Source organism: Ambystoma mexicanum, chromosome 3q (assembly GCF_040938575.1).
Source record: "Ambystoma mexicanum isolate Mex_15411 chromosome 3q, UKY_AmexF1_1, whole genome shotgun sequence".
Classification (NCBI taxonomy): domain Eukaryota; kingdom Metazoa; phylum Chordata; class Amphibia; order Caudata; family Ambystomatidae; genus Ambystoma; species Ambystoma mexicanum.
In genome coordinates, this window is record NC_090926.1 from 213,336,068 (window position 1) to 213,356,095 (window position 20,028).

The 20,028-nt window shown below is 46.5% G+C and overlaps 1 protein-coding gene across 6 annotated transcripts in view; it reads right to left on the minus strand.

Moving 5' to 3' along the window:
- Nucleotides 1–20,028, minus strand: part of R3HDM2 (R3H domain containing 2) — a 2,186,793-nt gene that overhangs the window by 60,831 nt on the left and 2,105,934 nt on the right. For all 6 annotated transcript variants that reach the window (XM_069653574.1, XM_069653576.1, XM_069653575.1 and 3 more), the window contains one exon: nt 6,610–6,707. In XM_069653574.1, the coding sequence (XP_069509675.1) occupies nt 6,610–6,707 (98 nt within the window). The remainder of the gene's footprint in view (nt 1–6,609; nt 6,708–20,028) is intronic.

Genomic DNA, 20,028 nt, shown 5'->3' on the forward strand with positions numbered 1-20,028 from the left:
AAGACTGCTCCTCTTTCGCAATGCAGCTTTTACAATAATCAGTGCAATGTTGTTTGGATACGGGCAGAGGTAGTAGTGACTACTAGTAGGACTGCTGGCCTTACTTTTGCCAAGTGGGAGGAGATGGTCTCTTAAGTAATAATCGGCGCTAGCACAGAAACCTCATGGCTTTGCTATGTGAGCTTCTTCAAATGTTGTACAATAGTAAGTCATGTACTTAAATCTCTTGACAAAACCAAGAAATACAAATGCATGCAGTGCCTTTGTAAAGTAATACCCATTGCTATTTGACAGGTGACCTGATCACAGAACTTTACTCTAGCACAGCTTTAAAAGAATGTTAGTAGGAGAATTTGCTTTATTCAAAAATGCTTTTCACATCTTTTGTGTACATTAATAAGGACTCTTCAAAGTCCAAGATCTCAGCATACATTTCCCTCAAAGGCTACCATCTGCTCTGACCTATTGGACATATGGAGTGATATGCAGAATCTGCAGCATAAAGCATCACCTTTTCACCATCTTATCAGATAAATTTTGAAGCAACATATTGAAGGAAATTGTGGCACACACATACACATTTGAGCCTGGATGGTCCATGCAAAGCAAAGGAGATAATGTAATCTGTGTTCTAGTGTTTTCCTCAACACAGACAAGGTACCAAGGTGCTTAACAGTCAAGATTTAAGCAAGTGACCAAAAGCCCATTAAAAAGGAATACATGTTCTGAAACAGATCTGTGAATACAGTTTTACAATCTGAACAGTTTAGATAGTGCGGGTTTAGGGGGATTAGGCTTCAGCTTTTAGAATGCCTTCCTGGGACAAGATTTCTGATCTGTTTTGCAAGAATACACTGGGACAAGGACATATTTCTTTGTTAAGGGAGGTCCGCAGACTTTAAATCTAACAAAACCCTGGAGTGGGATGCAAGGCCACAAGACACGAAATCAGGAGCGGGCAAAGCCTGACAACCAGATCTGTCAATGGGAGAAAGTGTCTGTCACTAGGGCACACTCTGTACTGACTGCTCTTAGTAAAACTAAGAGGACTATGTTTGAGTTGGATAATGTGGACTCTCAGCCTTCACGTATGGATTTTGGGAACCTGCAAGCAGTGTACGGTCCAAGATCACAAAAGCTTTTCAGGGCAATCCCTCAAGTAAGAGTATAAAGACGTTTTGGCATGTACACAAGTCTTAGGTAGTGAATCACCTCATAAATGGATGCTCTGTTGCTAGGCATCAAAAGCCTCTCATAGTTGCTCATCCAAGTGCCATCGCAAAAACAATCCCAGGTGTTTTCTCAGAGCCCATTGTGACAATTCATGGGATCACGTCACTTCTCCCCAGAGGAGAGCCCTTCTCTGTGAGACTAGTGAGGTGAGCCCCCTACACAACATGCCCCCTACACAACATTCCCCCTAGAGGTGGCGGAAAGCGGGACCTAATAGGCAGAGACTAACCTCATGGGGACAAGGGCTCCTGAACCATGAAACTCAGGTCTGCTGAGAAAGAACCTTAAAGCACTGCTTCTTCCATTCTTCCTTTGAGACTCAATACCACCAAGACAAGGAAGACTCAAATAGACACAGTCTGATCGTGAATCGGCTTCCAGAAGTACTGAGAAGAAGAATATTGAAGGAGTTATACAAACTACTCGGTTGCAAAGTACAGAAGGTACTGGGAAGAGGTGGGCTCAAAGGAGGCATGAAGAATACGCAGTGGAAATAAAGGACAATGAGACTCTGCAGTACAACACAAATGGAGAAAAGGACTCAATGAGAGAGGAAGCGACCATTAACTGTGCCGATACCAGCTGGCCGGGGACCCCGCAGGCTCCAAAGCACGGCAGCGGGGAGCAGAAAGAGAGGCAAGGAGAATGTTCAGAGGGAATGCAGCATATCAACACCCCAGGAAGAACCAGTGACATGCCCCCAACAAAGCAGAGGTAACAGGAGTCACATGAGACTCAGAAGGGGTTTGGGGAAAGGTGCCGAATGTAATGAAGGAGTCGGGAGTATCCTATCTCATCTCAGTAATTGTGTCAAGAATATCAAATGGGAAGCCTCGGGAGTAATCTCCCTCATCTCAAGAGTTCTGATAGAAGTACAAAGTGTGAGGATTACATCACCGGTAATCAAGAAGAGCATATCTGGAGTAATCTCCCTCAACACATTCTCAAGAGGGACATTAAGGATAGAGTGTGCCAAGGGAACAGTCTCCTTGGTAAAAGTGTTAGAAGGAACCAAGGACATTATGTGTGCAGTTGCCTTTGTTCTCCCAAACAAGAGGAAGATAAAGAAAGTCAAATAATAACTGTGGTATTACCTTTAAAGAAGCCCTGAGAGAATCCTGGGAGGAATTGCAAAGATTGATAAAAACTGTTGCAGAAGTTCTCAAAAGATAACCAACAGCTTTATCCAGCTAAACTAGGAGAAGGGATCATTAATTGTTGAATCAGAAACGAAGGCAAAAGTTTGCCAAACAGCAGCCAGGAAGCTGATCAAGTTGACCAAGTTGACCAGGAGATGATATTAATTTTTCTGAACTTCAAATGTGTGTGCTGAATTGGAACTACTAAAAGAAACAATCCGAAAACAGCAGTGGTTGAACTGTTGGACCAGGAGAAAGGAGTCATTCTCCTGGTATTATATACAAGAGCAGAGGTTGAACTACTACCAAAGACAAATATAAATCTGCCTATAGGGCTGATCCCATTAAACCAGGAAAAGGGTGTCATTCTCCTAGATCTGTTTAGGTTAATGTCCTGTTTAGTGGTTGGACCGAGGACAGACACGGAGTTGGACAACCAACCTGATGACGAGCACCCAAGTTCTCCTTTAGTTAGGTAGGGAAAACTGTTTAGGGATAGGGATAGATAAGTCTTATTATTATTTAAATAAATATTTTAGTAGAAATGCCACCCCACTGTGCGACTCCTAACTCCAGCACGCAACACCATCCTTGAGTTTTCTGTTGCGGACAAGTTTTTGGGGATATGGCCTTTGAGAAAAGATGTTTTCTGCGCCACAAACACCTAGATGAGCTCAAGAGGACAGAATTTAACATGTTCCCATTTTTGTGCTGTTAGGTAAGATTTTCATAGAAATTGTAAATCTTCCTGACCTGGGTCAACCCCACAAATTTCTGCTTTACTAGTGGGATATTTTTCCTCAATACCTCTGAGTGGGAACCTTTTTCCACACAGAATCTTTTACTCTTTTTATGGGTGTCATTTTTTTGATTCTCCATTGTGTCTTTTTAAAGCAATCCTCTAACAGTTTATTGGCAATAAGTGCCTGTTGTTGCCGGGTTGCCCTAGGGGTTCCCCTTTTAACTTTCTTTTGCTAAAATTTAAAGAACTACAGTTCTCATGACTCCCCGCCCAGGCTCCAGTCTGCCTGAGTGCAGGAAGCGAGGGAGGAGTCCAAAACTCCACAGCCCTTTGTCCTCCTCTTTGCCTGAACAGGGACAAATCCCAGTGGGGGCTGGCTGTCCTGATTGGTCAACAGGACTGCCCCTAAAATGCAGGGAGAGAATGCAGAGGTTGTGCTGTAAATCCTGAGAAATACTGCGAACCTGGAAGCTGAAGACAAGTCGACCTCTGGAACCGAAACCGAAGAGGATGATGAAGGAAAAGTGGCAGAAACTATTTCCAGCAACAGGACAGCCTGCTGTGTAACCAGAGCATGCTGCAGCCCTTCCTTCCAATCGACCTGGGGACTCCGAAATTGACGTGCCTGACCCAGAGCCTGGTGAGACCCACTGGACTCAAGAAGACCGGTATGTTGAGCCATCCCACGCGTTGCTGCGACATTGCGTTGCTGCAATACCCCAATACCCTGGAACCTCGAGCCACTGTGTGATGCACGGTCTTCCGAATTCGCAATCTCGCTGAAACTTCGTGGGCATCCTGGTGGATCTCCAGAGACACAAATAGAGTCTGAAAAGTCCCCTCAGAGTGCTGGACCTTTGTAACGACGAGAATTCAACCACAATTTTCGGTCTTCTGTGCTCCTTGAAAAAGCGGCAAATCTGCAGAACAGCCTTCAGCCGCAAGGAAAACCTTGCCTTGAGCCTTCTTCATCGATCCCTGCTGCAAAGTTCCTTCTGAGGTCTTGTTTTCAGGTCACCACAACAAGGAATCCACTGACCGAGTATTTGGCTGTAGATCCTGAAGTCGTCCTGCTGCAAAATCTTCATCAATGCTGAGGTACTGTGTTGGCTTGGGTATGTACTTACCTAAAGTCTCTTAGGATTTCTGTGTAGCTGTGGGGTGTTTTCTGTGATGGGGAGGCCTCTCATCCAGTACACCCAGTCCCACTGCTAGAATCCTGCTAGGCGGTCTTCTGTGAAGCCCCTGGGCCCTCTTCTAACTCTAAAGTAAAATACTCCCCTGTTTGCCCAGTCTTCCTGAGGAATTCTGACTTTAGCTATTTAAGAACCTATCCTGACACTGCCTGTTGGACACTAGATCCTTGTGATCCCCCCACCCCCTTCTGCCACTAAGAACACTCATGCTCCAAGAATAAGGGAAAGACTTAAGGGATTGGGCCTTTTGCCTAGAAAAGAAAATACATGTTTAAAAGTTACTTAAAAGTAAGAGAGTTGGTTGGAAACTAACTTAGAGTGCACAGTTACAAACGTTCTTACTTACCTTGTATGTGTAATGCACTATTCTTAAAAGTATGGTTAACATATTTTCTTCCTTATAAACAGTTTTGCCATTCTAATAGAAAGTAAACGTGAAGGTATATTACTCTCCTGTGATTAGGTAGTGCCTCTTCCCAAAAGTAATGTGTTGGTTTCACCAGATTATTCCTGCAGGATAATTGTATGAGTGTTCTCCAACTGGGTCTTGCTTCACCTGACTTGCTGATAGCCTGTCCAGAATAAGTCTGTATTAGGTTGTTGCCTACCGAGTCATTCAGTAAAGTGTAACATTGGGTTTTACTTTCCCTGTGCTATCTAACTCAGAGTCTGTGGTTCTAACTGCTCCTTATAAGTCCTACATCAGTCACTTGTATAGTTGGGAAAGATCGAACCTGGGCTCCTTGTGAGATTAAAAAAGTACTTTAATTTTACTTACCTTGAGTTAGCTGTGTGCCATCCCAAAAATAAGTTACTAGAGTTACTGCTTATCTCAATCTGCAGTTCACTGAACTTAAAAGCACCTGTAATTGAATGTTATATCCCTAGGTTTTACCCACCTAGTATAAATGTGTGTTATCACAAAAGTAGTTAGAGGTTTTTACTGTACCTGGAATAAGTTTTCCACTATTCACAAAACGTATATTGTCCAATTGACTGATTATGTGATTTGTACTGAGAGTCACTGTACAACTGGTAGGGTCTACTGCCCTTGCATTACTGAATGTAACAGTGAAAGTAACCATTGGTTTTTACTCCCCAAGAATAGGTGTGACCTATACTGAATGTGTATGAAAAGGTCGTGACTTCCCTAGAACTACTGTTAGGTGTTCCAAATAAGGTTTATACTTTGGTCTGTGTACCTTCAAGTATAGAGTAGTGTTTTTATAGCTGTGATTCCATATAATGTGTTAGTACTTATTTCCCCTAGATTTATCTGGGCCTACCTGTATTTAAATAAATCCTTTATTTGTACATACATAGCGTTTCAGTGTTTTTTTGCACCATGTGTATTACAATTTCATTTGTACTGATTCTACAGCCCTCTCTCCCTCCTAAGATAAACCTGCCCGCTCTGTTTACAATACCATCTACTCTGGTAGTACAGCCTTATACTAAGAGTGGAGTCTTATACTGCCTCAGTTGAATGGTTTTGATGAAGTTGGGTCGAACTGCAGTAAAACTGTCCCAACATGTGCCATCCATTTATTTTATTTTAGAGCTCTTGTGACAAAATGAAATTGGGTGCAAATGTGGATCTAATGCTAGGACCATAATGTTTTAAAATAGGTGAAGCATTACATAATTGGGGCACCAGAAACAAGAAAAGATGTCAAACCCCAGAGAAAATGCCATCTGCAAAAATGCACCGAGGTGCCCTAGAAATAAAAAACTGCTAGTTGTACCCACTTGAGGTGTACCTCTAGCAGTTAAATCACCACAAACACAGGAAAAAGGAATGCAAAATGTAGCAGTCAAGATTCAAAAATAATTTTGCAACGTACAAAGCCTTTTATAATACGTCGGTTGTTACCATAATGGTATCCCAGCGCAGAGGCTTGTCTGCAGAATCGTGCATTGTATGCAGTGCAAAAAGGGGAGACTGGTCATAGGAGTACATAGAAACTGAGTAGCAGTCAAAGAGGCCAAAGCATGTTGGTCTCAGTAACACCCTAATGGTTTCAGAACAAAACCTGCATTACCCAGCAGTAAAGTGAATGAGCTCCTCAATACAGCTGTCTGTGTCAATGACATACAGCTTGCTTACAACGCCTTTATCTAAAGCTAAACAGTTGAAGTATGCAGGGTTTCAAAAGCAAACCAAATGGGTTGATATTCCAGTGCATTTACACTGGGAAAAGTGTTTTACGTGCATGGAATACATGCAAGACTGTTTAAAATTCATATTCATTTTCATTCTATACAGCAAACGTTTCAAAAGATGTCTCTAGGTCCCTACCTGGTGCGAAGAGTAGGACGTCTGGTTGTGCAGAAGAGGGGAGCAGACAGAGAGGTTGTACTGCAGCGGCTGGCCGAGCAAGGCGTATCGCCCATCACCTGGTGAATAGAAGAAAAAAAGACATGCTTATTACCCATCTTCACTGGTTGCAGTAACAGCCAATTTAACCAATAGCTTAACATTTGAATTCCAGATTATGCACGTAAACAATATCAAAAATAGTTGACATTGTTACACACTGCAATGATGATTAAGGCACATATGTAAAACCTTTGAAGGTTGATTATTTGGACTCCTTGGCACCTAATCCAAATAAGCCCAGTGGATCCTTGGCTCAAACCTGAATTGCATTTTTGAATATGGTTCCGCTTAAGACATTTCCAGCATTTAAGGTGTCTTTTGAGGCCCAACAAACAAAACAAACCAAAACAAAGCAAACCAATGTTTCAAGGGAGAAATTATTTAACCATAATTTTCTTTCAATGGATTCTTCTTCCGCAGATCTGATATATATTCGGTCCAGTTTCACTGTTTCCGAAACATTTTTGACAGAGGCGTAGTGGACCTCGACCTGGCCGTCGACCATCAAAACTTCTTGCTCGCCGTCTGGTCATCGGCTGTGAACATGTCGTCAGGCGTCGTATAAGTAGCGCATCACTATGCCCCAATCTCAGTTCCCCTTTTTTCCAGAGCCCTACACACTGCATAAGAAACAGAACAAGGGAGCTAATGAGCCCTTTCTTAAAAAAAATAGTAATCAATTACACACCTCCAAAAGGAACAATTGAAAAGGAAGCACTAGAAGTAGTGTCAGAAAAATTGTTTTGATTTAAGGATGTGGCAGGAAGACAGAAAAATGGGACACAGAGGACCATCTCCAAGTCATCGTTCTTTGAAATAGAAAGATACGCACCAACCACTGACTTTCTCAGGGGGGGGATGGATGGGAGGGGAGATGAGGAATCTGCGGGAGAAGAATACATAGAAAGAACATTACGGCAAGGTAATTTCTCCTTCAACGGATTGCTTTTCTCTCGCAGATTCCTCATCTGATAGACTCCCAAGGCAGTAATGAAGGAGGCGGGCAGAAAGTCAAACTAAGACATTCTGCAGAACTGCCTTGCCAAAACACCAGCCACATCCAGGCTATACTGCTTTGCGTAGGTAAGCAAAGACGATCATGTCGCAGCACAGCAAATCTCCTGTCCAAGGCAGTGGATGCAGACACCCCCGTGCCCCTTTGTGGAATGGGTCCGATGCCTGCTGCTAATTCTTTCCCAGCGGTCTTGTAACACTCCCCTACGCAGAGGATTATCCAAAGGGATAAATTCTGCTTTGTTAAAAAAGCCTCGAAGAGCTGGTCAGCTCTCCTAAAATCAGCTGTTCCAGCAACATAGTAACTCTGTGCCGTTTTAAGGTCAAGGCGATGTAATCGTTCCTCCTGTTTAGAAGGGTGAGGAGGAGGATAGAAGACCAGAAGGTCGATGGATTGTGACAAATGAATTCTGACACGACCTTGGGAAGAAACCCATGCCTTACCCTGAGTGAAACTTTTTCCTGGAAAAAGCATAAGAAGGGTGGCCTACATCATAAGGCCTGTAGTTCACTCACCCACCTAGCGGATGGGATAGCCACCAAGAAGGCTGGTTTCAATGAGAGAAGCCACAACAGGCAAGAGTGCGTAGGCTCAAAAGAAGCCACAATTGGGAATGTAAAGACCAGATTAAGATCCCAATCTAGGACAACCAAGGGAGTTGGCAGAAACTCTTTTACAAGGCCTTTCAGGAATTGTGCCATTACTGGGATCGTGAAAAATGAACCTTGATCTGGGGATCTTTTAAACACAGACAAGTCCACCAAATATCCTTTGACTGTGGTAAACTGAAGGCCTGCAGAGGCCAGTGACAGCAGAAACTTCATCACTGCAGTGGTGGGGCAAGAGATGGGATAAATCTCGCATTCCCTGCACCACGCCTCAAAACTTCTCCATCTGCATGAGTATAAAGATGTTGTAGATGGTCTGCGTGCAGCCAGAAACACCTCAAGTACTGCCTCAGAGAGGCCCAAGTCATCATATCTCAATCTCTCAAGAGCCACGCATGTAGGTTGAGGGATTCCGAGGTCGCATGGAGTATCTGGCCTTCTGATTGGGTTAGGAGATCCGGCCGCCGAGGCAATCGGTGAGGCGGACAGATGCAAGAGGTCTGAGTATCATTTCCTCCTAGCCCAGTCCGGGGGCGATCAAGTTAATGGTCATTGAAACCTCTTCAACCTCTGTAGAACCCATGGAATGATGGGAATCGGAGGGATCACTTATAGGAGAGGGAAGGTCCAATCCACCAGAAACATGTCCCCCAGTGCACCGTTTGCTGGGAATTCCCTCGAGCATAACAGTTCGCATTTCCTGTTGGACTCCGTTGCGAACAGATCCACTGCTGGGGTACCCCAAAGAGACAAGACCTGCTCTAGGACTTCTTGGAACACTTCCCACTCATGTGAGACCGTGCTCTGCCTGCTCAGAGCATCCGCCAAGTTGTTCTCTGTGCCGGCCAGATGAAATTCCGAGACCAGGATATTGTTCTCCAGCAACCAGAAGCAAAGTATCATCGCCCAGTACAGAGGGGGTGGAAGTGCACTCCACCTTGCTTGTTGAAGTACTGCACCAATACCGTGTTGTCCGTCAGAACAAGGACATGTTTCTCCTGCGGAGACAGGGAAAATGTTTTCAGGGCCAGCCTGATAGCATGTAATTCTAGCATGTCGATGTGCCGCCTGGATTCTATTGCTAACCAGAGGCCGCTCACCTTCAAATCCTAGCAGTGAGCGCCCCAACCCTTCAAGGACGCATCCGTGACGCCTTGGGTCTGAGGCCAAGGAGGCCAGAAGGGTTCCCCCGCCAGAAGACTGCTGTGGTCCACCCACCAGGACAGGTTGTTGACCACTGAAGCAGACACTTCGAGGAGATTCGAAAGAGTCCTGAAGTACTAAGATCACTGATCTTTCAGGACCATTGCAGGGATCTCATGCGCAGCTTGGCCTCTGGCTCCAGAAAAATGCAGGAAGCCATGAGGCCTAGCAGGCAGAGGAAGGAAGACGCTGGTAGGGTGACATTGTTCTGGAATAAATGCACCATCTGTGTCAAGCTGAGTACTCTCTTCTTGGGAGGGAAAGCCTTTCCCACTCTAGTATCTAGGATTGCGCCGATGAATTGGAGCCGTTGGACTGGTATCATCTGGGACTTCTTTAAGTTTAGGGAGAAGCCCAGCCTGTGCAGCAGTGGACAGGTGTGCTGGAGATGGGATAAGACTTGCTCTACAGACTTCCCTCGGATCAACCAGTCATCCAGGTATGGGATACGTGGACTCCGGATCTCCTGAGGTGGCCCGCAACTACCGCCATGAGCTTGGTGAAGACCCTTGGGGCGGAGGCAAAACCAAAGTGATGCACCTTGAACTGGAAATGCGTGTCTCCTATGGTGAACCTGAGGAACTTCATGTGCTTTCGATGTATTGGCACATAGAAATAGGCATCCTGTAGGTCTATGGACACCAGTCAGTTCTGAAATTCGAGTTTGTGGAGAATTTCTCTCAACGTGACATCACCAGAATTTGTCTTTCCTCAAGAACTTGGGACGGAGACCTCCTCCTTTCTTGGACACCAGGAAATAACGGGAATACCAACCCGATACTCTCTGTTCGGGAGGTACCTCTTCGACAGCACTCTTCAGCAACAGGGCTCTTAGTTCTTCCCGGAGCTCCTGTCCCGGTTGGATTGGAGGTTGGGGTGGTCTGTCCGGTGGTTTTCCCAGAAAAGGCAGACAATAACCCCATTGAATGAGCTGTAAAGCTCAGGCATTGGAAGTAATTCCTTGCCATTGGAGCAAGTGCTCCCTCAACCGTCCTCCAACCGGTGCTCTGTGAAAGGGGAAATCAAAGCAGCTTTGGAGGCTGGGTCGTGCCCCGGCTACCCGCCGCTGACTTTTGGCCTCTAGAAGCCCCTTCCTGCGCGTGAGAAACGCTTCTGCCCTTGCTTGGCTGGTGGGAGCTGCACTCTTCTTCCATAAGGAGCATATCTCCTGTAGCCCTGTGCTCTAGAAGAGAAGCTAAAGGCAGGATTGGCTGGCTGCACGGCTAGGCCCAAGGATTTGGCAGAGAGTTTAGATTCCTTGAACTTCTACAGGGAACAGTCAGGTTTTTGGCCAAAAACAAGCTCGCCCTCGAAGGGCATGTCCAAAAGTTTCATTTGGAAGTTGGGTGAAAAACCAGAGGTCTTTAAATAGGCCTGTCTCCTTAAGGTTATGGCCGTAGCCATGGACCAGCTCACACAGTCAGATGTCCAGGCCCGTTCGCAGCGACTGCTTGGCCACTTCCTTCCCATCTTCCACCAGCTGTAGGAAGCCCTCGCGCAGCTCTCCTTCTGGGACATACTGGGCGGCATTTTTCACCGCTGTTCATAGGCCAAAGGAGTATTTGGCAAAACTGCTCGCCACATTGGTCGCCTTGAGGGCCATGCTCCCCGACATGAATGCCCTCTTTGCCAGGGCACCTACCTTTTTTGCCTCTCTGTCTGGGGGAAGAGTGGACGTAGATGATGCTGGTCTAGAAGAGACTGTAGCAGCTTGCTTAACAAGCCCTTCTGGAGAAGGGTGAGAGGAGAGGTATAAGGGGGTCTCCCCTAGCTGACCTGTACTTCCCTGAAATGATGGAATTGACGGGAGGAATGGAACATGGTGTTTGCCATAGAGTTGTTAGCAGATCAGCAATGGGTGGGTTCAAGGGCATATGGCGGTCAGAGGACATACTTTCCTAATTGAGGTCGTAAACTTGAGGGGGTGCCACTGTTCAGTGTAAACCCAGGGTGTCAATGACCTTTTACACCAAAGCCCTACATTTTGACACATTGTGGAGATAAGGCCGAGACTAAGTCTTGAGACCTTAGCCAGTTGCTGTAGTCTACTATGGTCTTCAAAATAGTCTGTCCCAACTGAGCCCAAGAACATTGGGTCCACATATTGGTCGTCGGTGTCGTGATCGTTAAAAATACCCGACATGGTCCCAAATAATTCGGACTAGGGCTGAAGTGTGAAGACTTTGCCGACAGCCGTCGACGTTGAGGGCTTGTCCTTCGGCAACCGAGGTTGAAACGCTGTATCGTCGATATCCATGGACACACAGGGATATTCCGGCTTCCATGCAACATCTGTCGACTTTGAAAGGATAATCTGCGCAGAAGTAGTCGGTACAGGGGCACTAGAGGGGTCGGGTACACAGAGTGCCGCTCTTGGCTCCGAAGCATGCTGGGGGTGGGAGCCACGCCGAATGCAGCATGAACATTTCAAGCATGGAGGACTTAAAATCCTCCCACTCCTGGCGGGTGGAAGGCCCTGCCGATGGCTGACCTCCTTCCGTCGACGGTGGTTGTGCCTTTTCTTTTTTCGGGACAAGGAAGAGTGGCTCCTCGAGTGAGACCTTTTCTTCTTCCGCCTGTGTTTTTCGGGGGTATTACTCTCGGTTTCCATCTCCGAGGAACGAACCATCGACCGCACCAGAGATTTTCAGGGTGGTCGACCCAGAGCGAGCTTAGCAGCTCCGTCGGGAAGTGACTTCGGCTGCATCTAGGCGCACGACAGGCACCCATCAGTCCTGTGCCGAGACACAACTTGTGTGGGTCGGTTAGGGACATCTTGGTGCCACAATCGGTACACCGCTTCAATCTGGACACTCATGCGACCAACATCTTGCGTCGAGGAATTTCGAAAAGATAACATCTTCTGATGAAAACATCAGAGAGACTAGCTCTGTGTTCCTAAAGCAGCCTGTTAGCGCGCAGAAAAAAGGAACTGAGACCGGGGCATAGTGATGCGCTACTTATTCACTGCCTAACGTCATGTCCAGAGACGATGACCAGACGCGAGCAAGGCAGATTGATGGTCGATGGCCGGGTGGAGGTCTGCTAAGTCCCCTGACGAAAATGTCTCCAAAGCAGCGAAGCTGGAGGGAATATATATCAGATGAGGAATCTACAGGAGAAAAGCATCCATTGAAATATGTATACATAAGAGATTGCCCTGGAAGCTAAACATCAACATGTTGCCCCACAGTGTCAGTCCAGAAGAACAAGTTACTTTCTTACCTGGTAACGTTCTTTCAATGGGATGGTCCGACGACGTATTCCATATCTATGACAGGTAATGTCCACAGCTTTGCTGAATCGGAAAATCTTCGGAGTCTGCGTCCTGCGTAGATGACGTCGATGCACCGTCCCCGAGGACCTCCTCCGATGGCCGACGTCACCCGATGTGATAAGGACGCACGACGCCCATAGCCTCAGTTGTAGTTTTTTCTCACAGAACGTGTGCCACCAGTTTTCTGCCAGTCAGACACACAAGGCCTTGCGGAACGCAAGCAGCAATTGCAAAAGAAATTCTGCAGCGGGGAAGGTAGGGAGGGAGCGATATGGAATACGTCGTCGGACCATCCCATTGAAAGAACGTTACCAGGTAAGAAAGTAACTTGTTCTTCGAGGGGATTGGGTCCTCCGACGTATTCCATATCTATGACAGACTCCCAAAGCAGTACCAAGCAAGGAGGTGGGAAAAGAATTTATAACACAAATTTAGCATGCCCAATCAAATTGCGGAATAAAGGACTGCCTTGCCAAAGGCCAGATCCTGCCCTTGGATGGAATCGAGGGAGTAGTGCCGTGCAAAAGTATGTACTGAAGCCCAGGTGGCTGTATCACAGATGTGACGAATAGAAACACCACTCTGCAGGGCAGTAGACGCAGCCACTCCCCTGGTAGAATGGGCCCGCAAGCTAGCCGGAGGGTCCTTACCCGTCAAGCGGTAACACTCGGAGATAGCTAAAATAATCCAACGAGACAAAGTCTGCTTCGTCACAGCTTGTCCCAAACGCTTTCCAGTGTAACCAATGAAAAGTTGATCGTCCACTCTGACCCGGGACATGCGCGAAATATAAAAGCTCAACGCTCTCCTAGGATCAAGCCTATGGAGCCTCTCCTCTTCCTTACCAGGATGTGGAGGAGGATAGAACGCCGGAAGAACAACCTTCTGGCTCAAATGAAATTCCGAAACCACCTTCGGAAGAAAAGAAGGACGAACTCCAAGAACAACCCTGTCCTTATGAAACACAGTGAATGGTGGCTTAACTGAAAGTGCCTGTAACTCACTCACTCTGCGAGCAGAAGTAACCGCAACCAAAAACACAGTTTTCAGAGTTAACAGTCTCAAAGGGAAAGAATGCAAAGGCTCAAACGGAGCACCCATAAGAAACTTAAGAACAAGGTTCAAATCCCAACCGGGCACCAGAAAAGGTGACGGAGGGAACACATTAGTGAGCCCTTTCAAAAACTGAGAAAGTAAAGGAATCTTAAAATAGGAACATTCTTCAGACGAGCGCTTAAATATGGACAGCGCTGCCAGGTAACCTTTAATGGTCCCCACTTGCAAGCCCCTGTGGGCCAAGGAAAGAATAAAGACAGAACCATGGGAATGTCACATTCAAAGGGATCCACATTCTTAACTGCACCAGTCGCAGAACTTTCTCCAACGGCAACGGTACAGAGACTTTGTTGCCGGCCGCCTGGCCGAGAGCAGCACCTCCATCAAGTCTTCAGGGAAGTCCCAATCCTTATAACTCAACCTTTCAGAAGGCCAAGCGTCAAGGTTGAGGGATCTGACCTCTGGATGGAGAACCTGACCCCCCCCCCCCTCCCGTGAGAGCAGATCATCTCGGTAGGGAAGACGACGTGGAGGGCAGATGGACAAGTCGCGAAGGTCCGGGTACCACGTCCTCTGGGCCCACGCCGGAGCAATGAGGATCATCCGGGAACCGAACCTCCATAACCTCCGCAGTACTTGCGGGATGACCGGGACTGGAGGAAACGCGTACAGCAGTGGGAATTACGACTCCACCACGAACGCGTCTCCTAAGGCTCCTTTTGGAGGAAATTCCCGCGAGCAGAACCTTTTGCACTTCCGGTTGACACTGGACGCGAAGAGATCCACTTGAGGGGTCCCCCAAAGGGCAAAGACCTCCAGGAGAATCTCCTGAGCCAGCTCCCACTCGTGAGAGATCGTGCTCTGCCTGCTCAGAGCGTCCGCCGTCTCGTTGTCGTCTTCGGCCAGATGAACAGCCGAGATCGAAACTTCCTGCTGGATGGCCCAGAACTCGAGCTGCATCGCCTCCCTGCACAGAGCAAGTGACCCTACCCCCCCTTTCTGTTAAGGTAGTGCATGGCCACGTGTTGTCCGTTAGAATCAGGACACACTTTCCTCGCACAGTCGGCAGAAAATCCTTCAGGGCTAGCCTGACGGCCCTCAGCCCCAACAGATTGATATGGAGTCTGGACTCCGACGGAGACCAACGACCGTTGACTGTCAACTCGTTGGCATGAGTTCCCCATCCCATGAGAGATGCATCCGTCAAAATCGTCACCTCCGGCCAGGGAAGCCAAAATGGGGCCCCCTTCATCAGATTGCCTTCGACGGCCCACCACAGAAGGTCCTGGGCGACCGAGGGCGGCACCTGAACAGGGTCCGACAGCCGGCCGGAGGACTGAGACCACTGGAACTTGAGTGCCCACTGCAAAGATCTCATCCGCAGACGAGCCACTGGCACCAGAAGAATGTAGGATGCCATGAGGCCGAGCAGCCTCAAGAACTCGGACGCTGGGAGATTCTAGGTGAGTTGAAACTTGTGTATCCAGGCGCAGCAGTTCAAAAAAATTTTAACTCTCTGAGCCAAGTCAAGTCAAATGTATCTATGCTTTAGATAAAACTCCTGCTGCAAGGAAATGACTACAGCTGCAAAGACAGTGTGGGCAATCTGAGGGAGCTGCAAACCGAATTTGAAGAAAGAAATGCTAGCAGTTTTTAACACATGTGGAAAAAGGGGTCTTGCTGACTGAAGAAAAAAATATTGGCCCGTTTAAAACTAAATTGTTAATGAAAGCCTGCCCCAGTCATATACTTGGATGATGTCGCTAGGCATTATAAATAAGGGTCCCTGATAAGATTACACACACTTCCTGATTTTCCTGCGCTGCGTTCCTGTACCTGTCATCTATCCAGACTCCAGATCCCAACTACAAGGCCAAGCATTGCTTATCCTGCTCCAGCAAGGCCTACCCTACAATATCAAAACCCACTAGTCTCCCATTGACCACGAGAACCTGTGGTACCTTTGGTATCCTGATCCAGCTTCGCTTGCCGCCACTCACTGCATGCTGCTGCCATCCTCCTACCCTGATGACCTATATTATCCAGTGACCAGAATTGCCAGTCCAGAAGTGCTACCTGGTAACCAGTCCATGCCCAGCTGATCCTGTCCCGCTGTCCTTTGTTAGACCAGATCCGTGTGGTGACCAGAACCACTGACTGTCCAAAATTCAAACTAAAAAGTGGACTGTGAGTATCAATAGGAACCATAGAAAACCATAGTATACCTTGCCTTGCCATGTCCTTAGTTCCCCTCTCTGTCATCCTATCCTTATCCTGATAAACTTGTAATATTGTCAAAAATTATTCTTGAAACCCTGCCTTTCATTTATTGTGCTAGTGCCATCTCTGTTGTAATTCTGCCTTGTGTAAATCCTAAACTATTAATCCTATTTCGAGTGATCGGACTGGTTCCGCCAGGGCAGGCGCTGGGAAACTAGGGTTAAATTCAGGAATAAACCCTGGAGCTTACTGTGTCCCTCTTTGGTATCCTAGCCTGAATGCTCTAGGATAGAGTAAAACTGTTCATGTCAAAACTGATTTCCTTTCCTTTTTCACTGCTCCATTTTACTCAAAACGTGCCTTTCTAGATCTTGCATTACTCGCTCAATTTACCAGCTAGAGACCTAATTTCACTTCCATATTGTACCTATGATCTATAGCTACACCCAAACACAAAAACCGCATTGCGATTTACACTATTTAACCCGTTTTTATTAAAAACCATTTTGGTAATTTCAGGCGGGATTTACAAAGTTTGCCAAATTCCCAACGTGTCATTTGCTACTACATGTTTTAAAACCTGCCACTCCTTTTCGACTGTATGCTCTTGCGAATCCATTTCTTGTGATTGTTTGTACTTCTACATGGTTGCTGTAATGAGGAATAATATGTGTTTCAAGGTTTTTGCACACATTCATTGATTTATTCATCCATTCCAGAGTCTCATTTTTAGCATTGCCAGGGTTTAAAATCCATGTTTCTCTCTAGTTTGGGGAGGGGAGGTCGGATTTCAATTCTGTATCCCATTTGTCATTCCTGATTACCTGTTGCTTCTGTTATCCACTTAGAATTGATTATTTTTGGGTTGGGGGAACATTGCAGGGGGGAATTCTAACTCAAGTGCTATCTTGCCTAAAATCAAAAAGTGCTCCTATTCCCTGGTGTTTTGTAGATGTCAATAAAAAGTTAAATTAAGTGCATCGCTTACATTCCTATTGTTCTTATCACCCCATTGGCGATTGCTGCCCCATATTAAAAATTGAAAAATTTCTTTTAATTTTCAAATAAATATGATATTTTACCAACCAGTCTGGTTCATGGTCCATTGTGACCCAGGGCATTTGAAAAGGGGGTGTGATATGAGTGGTTTACCATCTCAATATTGAATCTAACATAAAAACATTTGCATTTCAGTCGTGCGCTGCTTACTAGGCCGAGACTAAGGTGTGTGTCGCCTGATTGAAATCCTTAACAACGCTCTGGAGCCTGGTTTTTGGGTGCCCATTGTGCATTACCGGGGCTATGGACATAGACTGCGGTATAAAAATTACACAATAGTTGGGAGAAGACGGCCACCAACCATAACTAGGAGATTGTCTATGTGACTAAAAAGTCACAGGAGCGGAGATAAGTGGGATACTAGGTATCCTTTTAGCACTCCACATAAGGTGCTGTGTGCCAATCTCTGAGGCTATTACGTTTTGGGAGAGATAGAACAGTAGTTACTTCAAAATATAGAAAAATTATCTCAAGGGAGGACCCCAAGGGTCCCCAACTGCCCATGAGGAGCTGTGTGTTGCAATAGTAAAATACAGATGCCTTTAAGAGTTATGGTGTAGAAAGACTCCATAGTCGGGTAGAATACAAATAGAGTTCCAAAAGACAGAGTCCATTACAATGAATAAGTGGAAAAGGAATTTAAAGAAAAAGGTCCAGATGTCCAGCTAAAAGTGCTGGGGGTCTCACTAGGAGAGGGAATGAAGCATAAAAATGATAAATCTCACTAACACGCCCTTACATCATGTTGAGAAATGAAAGGATACTAATACAACTTGGGAACTAAAGGGCTCCTCTAGATGACCTCATCCCAGTGGTGGTGTGCGGGGTGTGGGGGCAGATCAACACTTCGTTTGTACTGAGTCCGGGGCACAGAAAGTATGTCCAAGCCTCATCTTCGACATTGTGTGGGACACCCAAGGGACAACAAACCTGATAAAACTATGAACCATGCTGTAGTAAACATGTAGGGGCCACACAGATCTCGACCAACTGAGCCTGCTCCGATACCAGCCTATCTCAGGTCTTATGTTGTCCACGTCAGCCATCCGGGGAATTGATTTCAGTAATTCCTCTGCCTTGTCTTTATCCCAAAAGACATACTCCTTGCCATTCCACAACGTGACAGTAGATTTCACTGATTACCATTTTACCTAATAAGATTTCACTGAATTTATTTCACCGAAAATGGTAGGTGAAGTGGTATATGTTTATTGCAGAATAGGTGGGGTGTGGGGTAAGGGTATAAGTTAGGGTAGTGCGAGGGGAGCGTGGGGAGGCCGCGGGGCATCCCCCCTCGCATTATAGAAAAAGTAAAAAGTTAATTTTGTTTTTCGGTGAAATCTCCATTAGGTAAAATATTTTCGAAGAAATCGCATACATCCATTCCACAACACCCATAACTTTGCTGGCCTAGCTCACGCCTCTGTCATGATGCATCTAGCTGCCAATACCGCTACACCCGGGCGCTTGGGAAGCCCTCCCTGTGGTCGCACAGGCTCATCAATGAGTTCCTCAAAGTCCTCTTCAGAACGTTTTCACCAGTGAAGGCTCCTGCTCCAGCTTGGGAACATGGTTTTGACTAAGCTCATGTGGCTGCCGTTTGAACTGATGCTTCAAGCCCTTCCGAAGTTTCTCTTGTAGAAGACGGTGTTCCTGGTGGTCATCATCGACCAGGCGGGTCGAGGAGATGCAGGCCCTCTCCTGCAAGCAGCCACACTTGTCCTTCCACGCTGCAAGGGTGGTGCTGCGGAGCCACCCCACCTTTATGCCAAAGGTCCCCTCGGAGTTCCATCTAAACGAGTCTTTGGTTCTGCCATTGTTCTTTCCGAACCCATCTAAGCCTGCTGAAAGAGCGTTACATTGGCTGGATGTTGCTCGTGCCTTGAAGTTTTATGTCTAACGCACAAAGAATTTTCTGAGGACTTCTGAATTGTTTGTCAATTTTTGACCTATGAATCACGGTAAGGCCCCCGTCTAAGCTTCCCTGTCCAGGTGGCTCTCCGGCGGTATCATGCATGGTCATCGTCTGGCTGACAGACCTCTCCAGACCAGACGAGAGACCATTCCACTAGAATATATTGCAGCTACAACAGCGTTTCTCTCTGATGTTCCCCTGCTCGACATCTCCAGGCTGGCTATGTGGAAGTCGACCCACACCTACACATGTTCTACTGCATCGACAGGGATTCCAGAAAGGAGTCCTTGGTCAGACAACCAGTGCTAAGCAACCGGTTTGTGTGAGGTGAGTCTGTTCCAGAGCCAAGTGTATTGCTTCTGTTGAGTCTTGCCTTCTCCCGTGATTGTGTATTTGTACTGCTGTATAATTGTATTTATGAGCGTGTAAATCCATGCCAGACACCATGCTGGAGAAGGAACAAGTTGCTTACCTGTAACACCTGTTCTCCAACAAGAGTCTGGAATGGATTCACATGCAAACCCTCCCTCCTTTCCCTTTGTGACTCTTCTTTTTTCATACTGCCACTTTACGTGCTCTACCAAATCTGAAGATGGCCACTGGGGGTAGCGCTTAGGAGGACGAGTGTCATTGGCTAGGGGCAGTATGACCCAAAGGACAGTAACTGGTTATAGAGGAGACCAGCAGTTTTTAGTCTAAATTGAAACTGCTTTCTTTTTTTCTCTGAGGATTGTCTGACGGGGCATATTCATGAGCATGTGATCCATGCTGGAGAGCCGGAGTTACAGGTAAGTAACTTGTTCCTTGTATTGATAGTCCAATTCTGACTTTTTTTGTTCAAGGGTGGACGTCCATGACTCCAGCTTGGCCACTTTCACAGTAAATTTGTCAAACTTCCCCTCCAGGCGCGGCACAGATTTTTCAATGCGACCCAGTGCTGCGAGCACTGGCTCACGAGATGGAGAAGAAAGCCTGGAGGATTTCC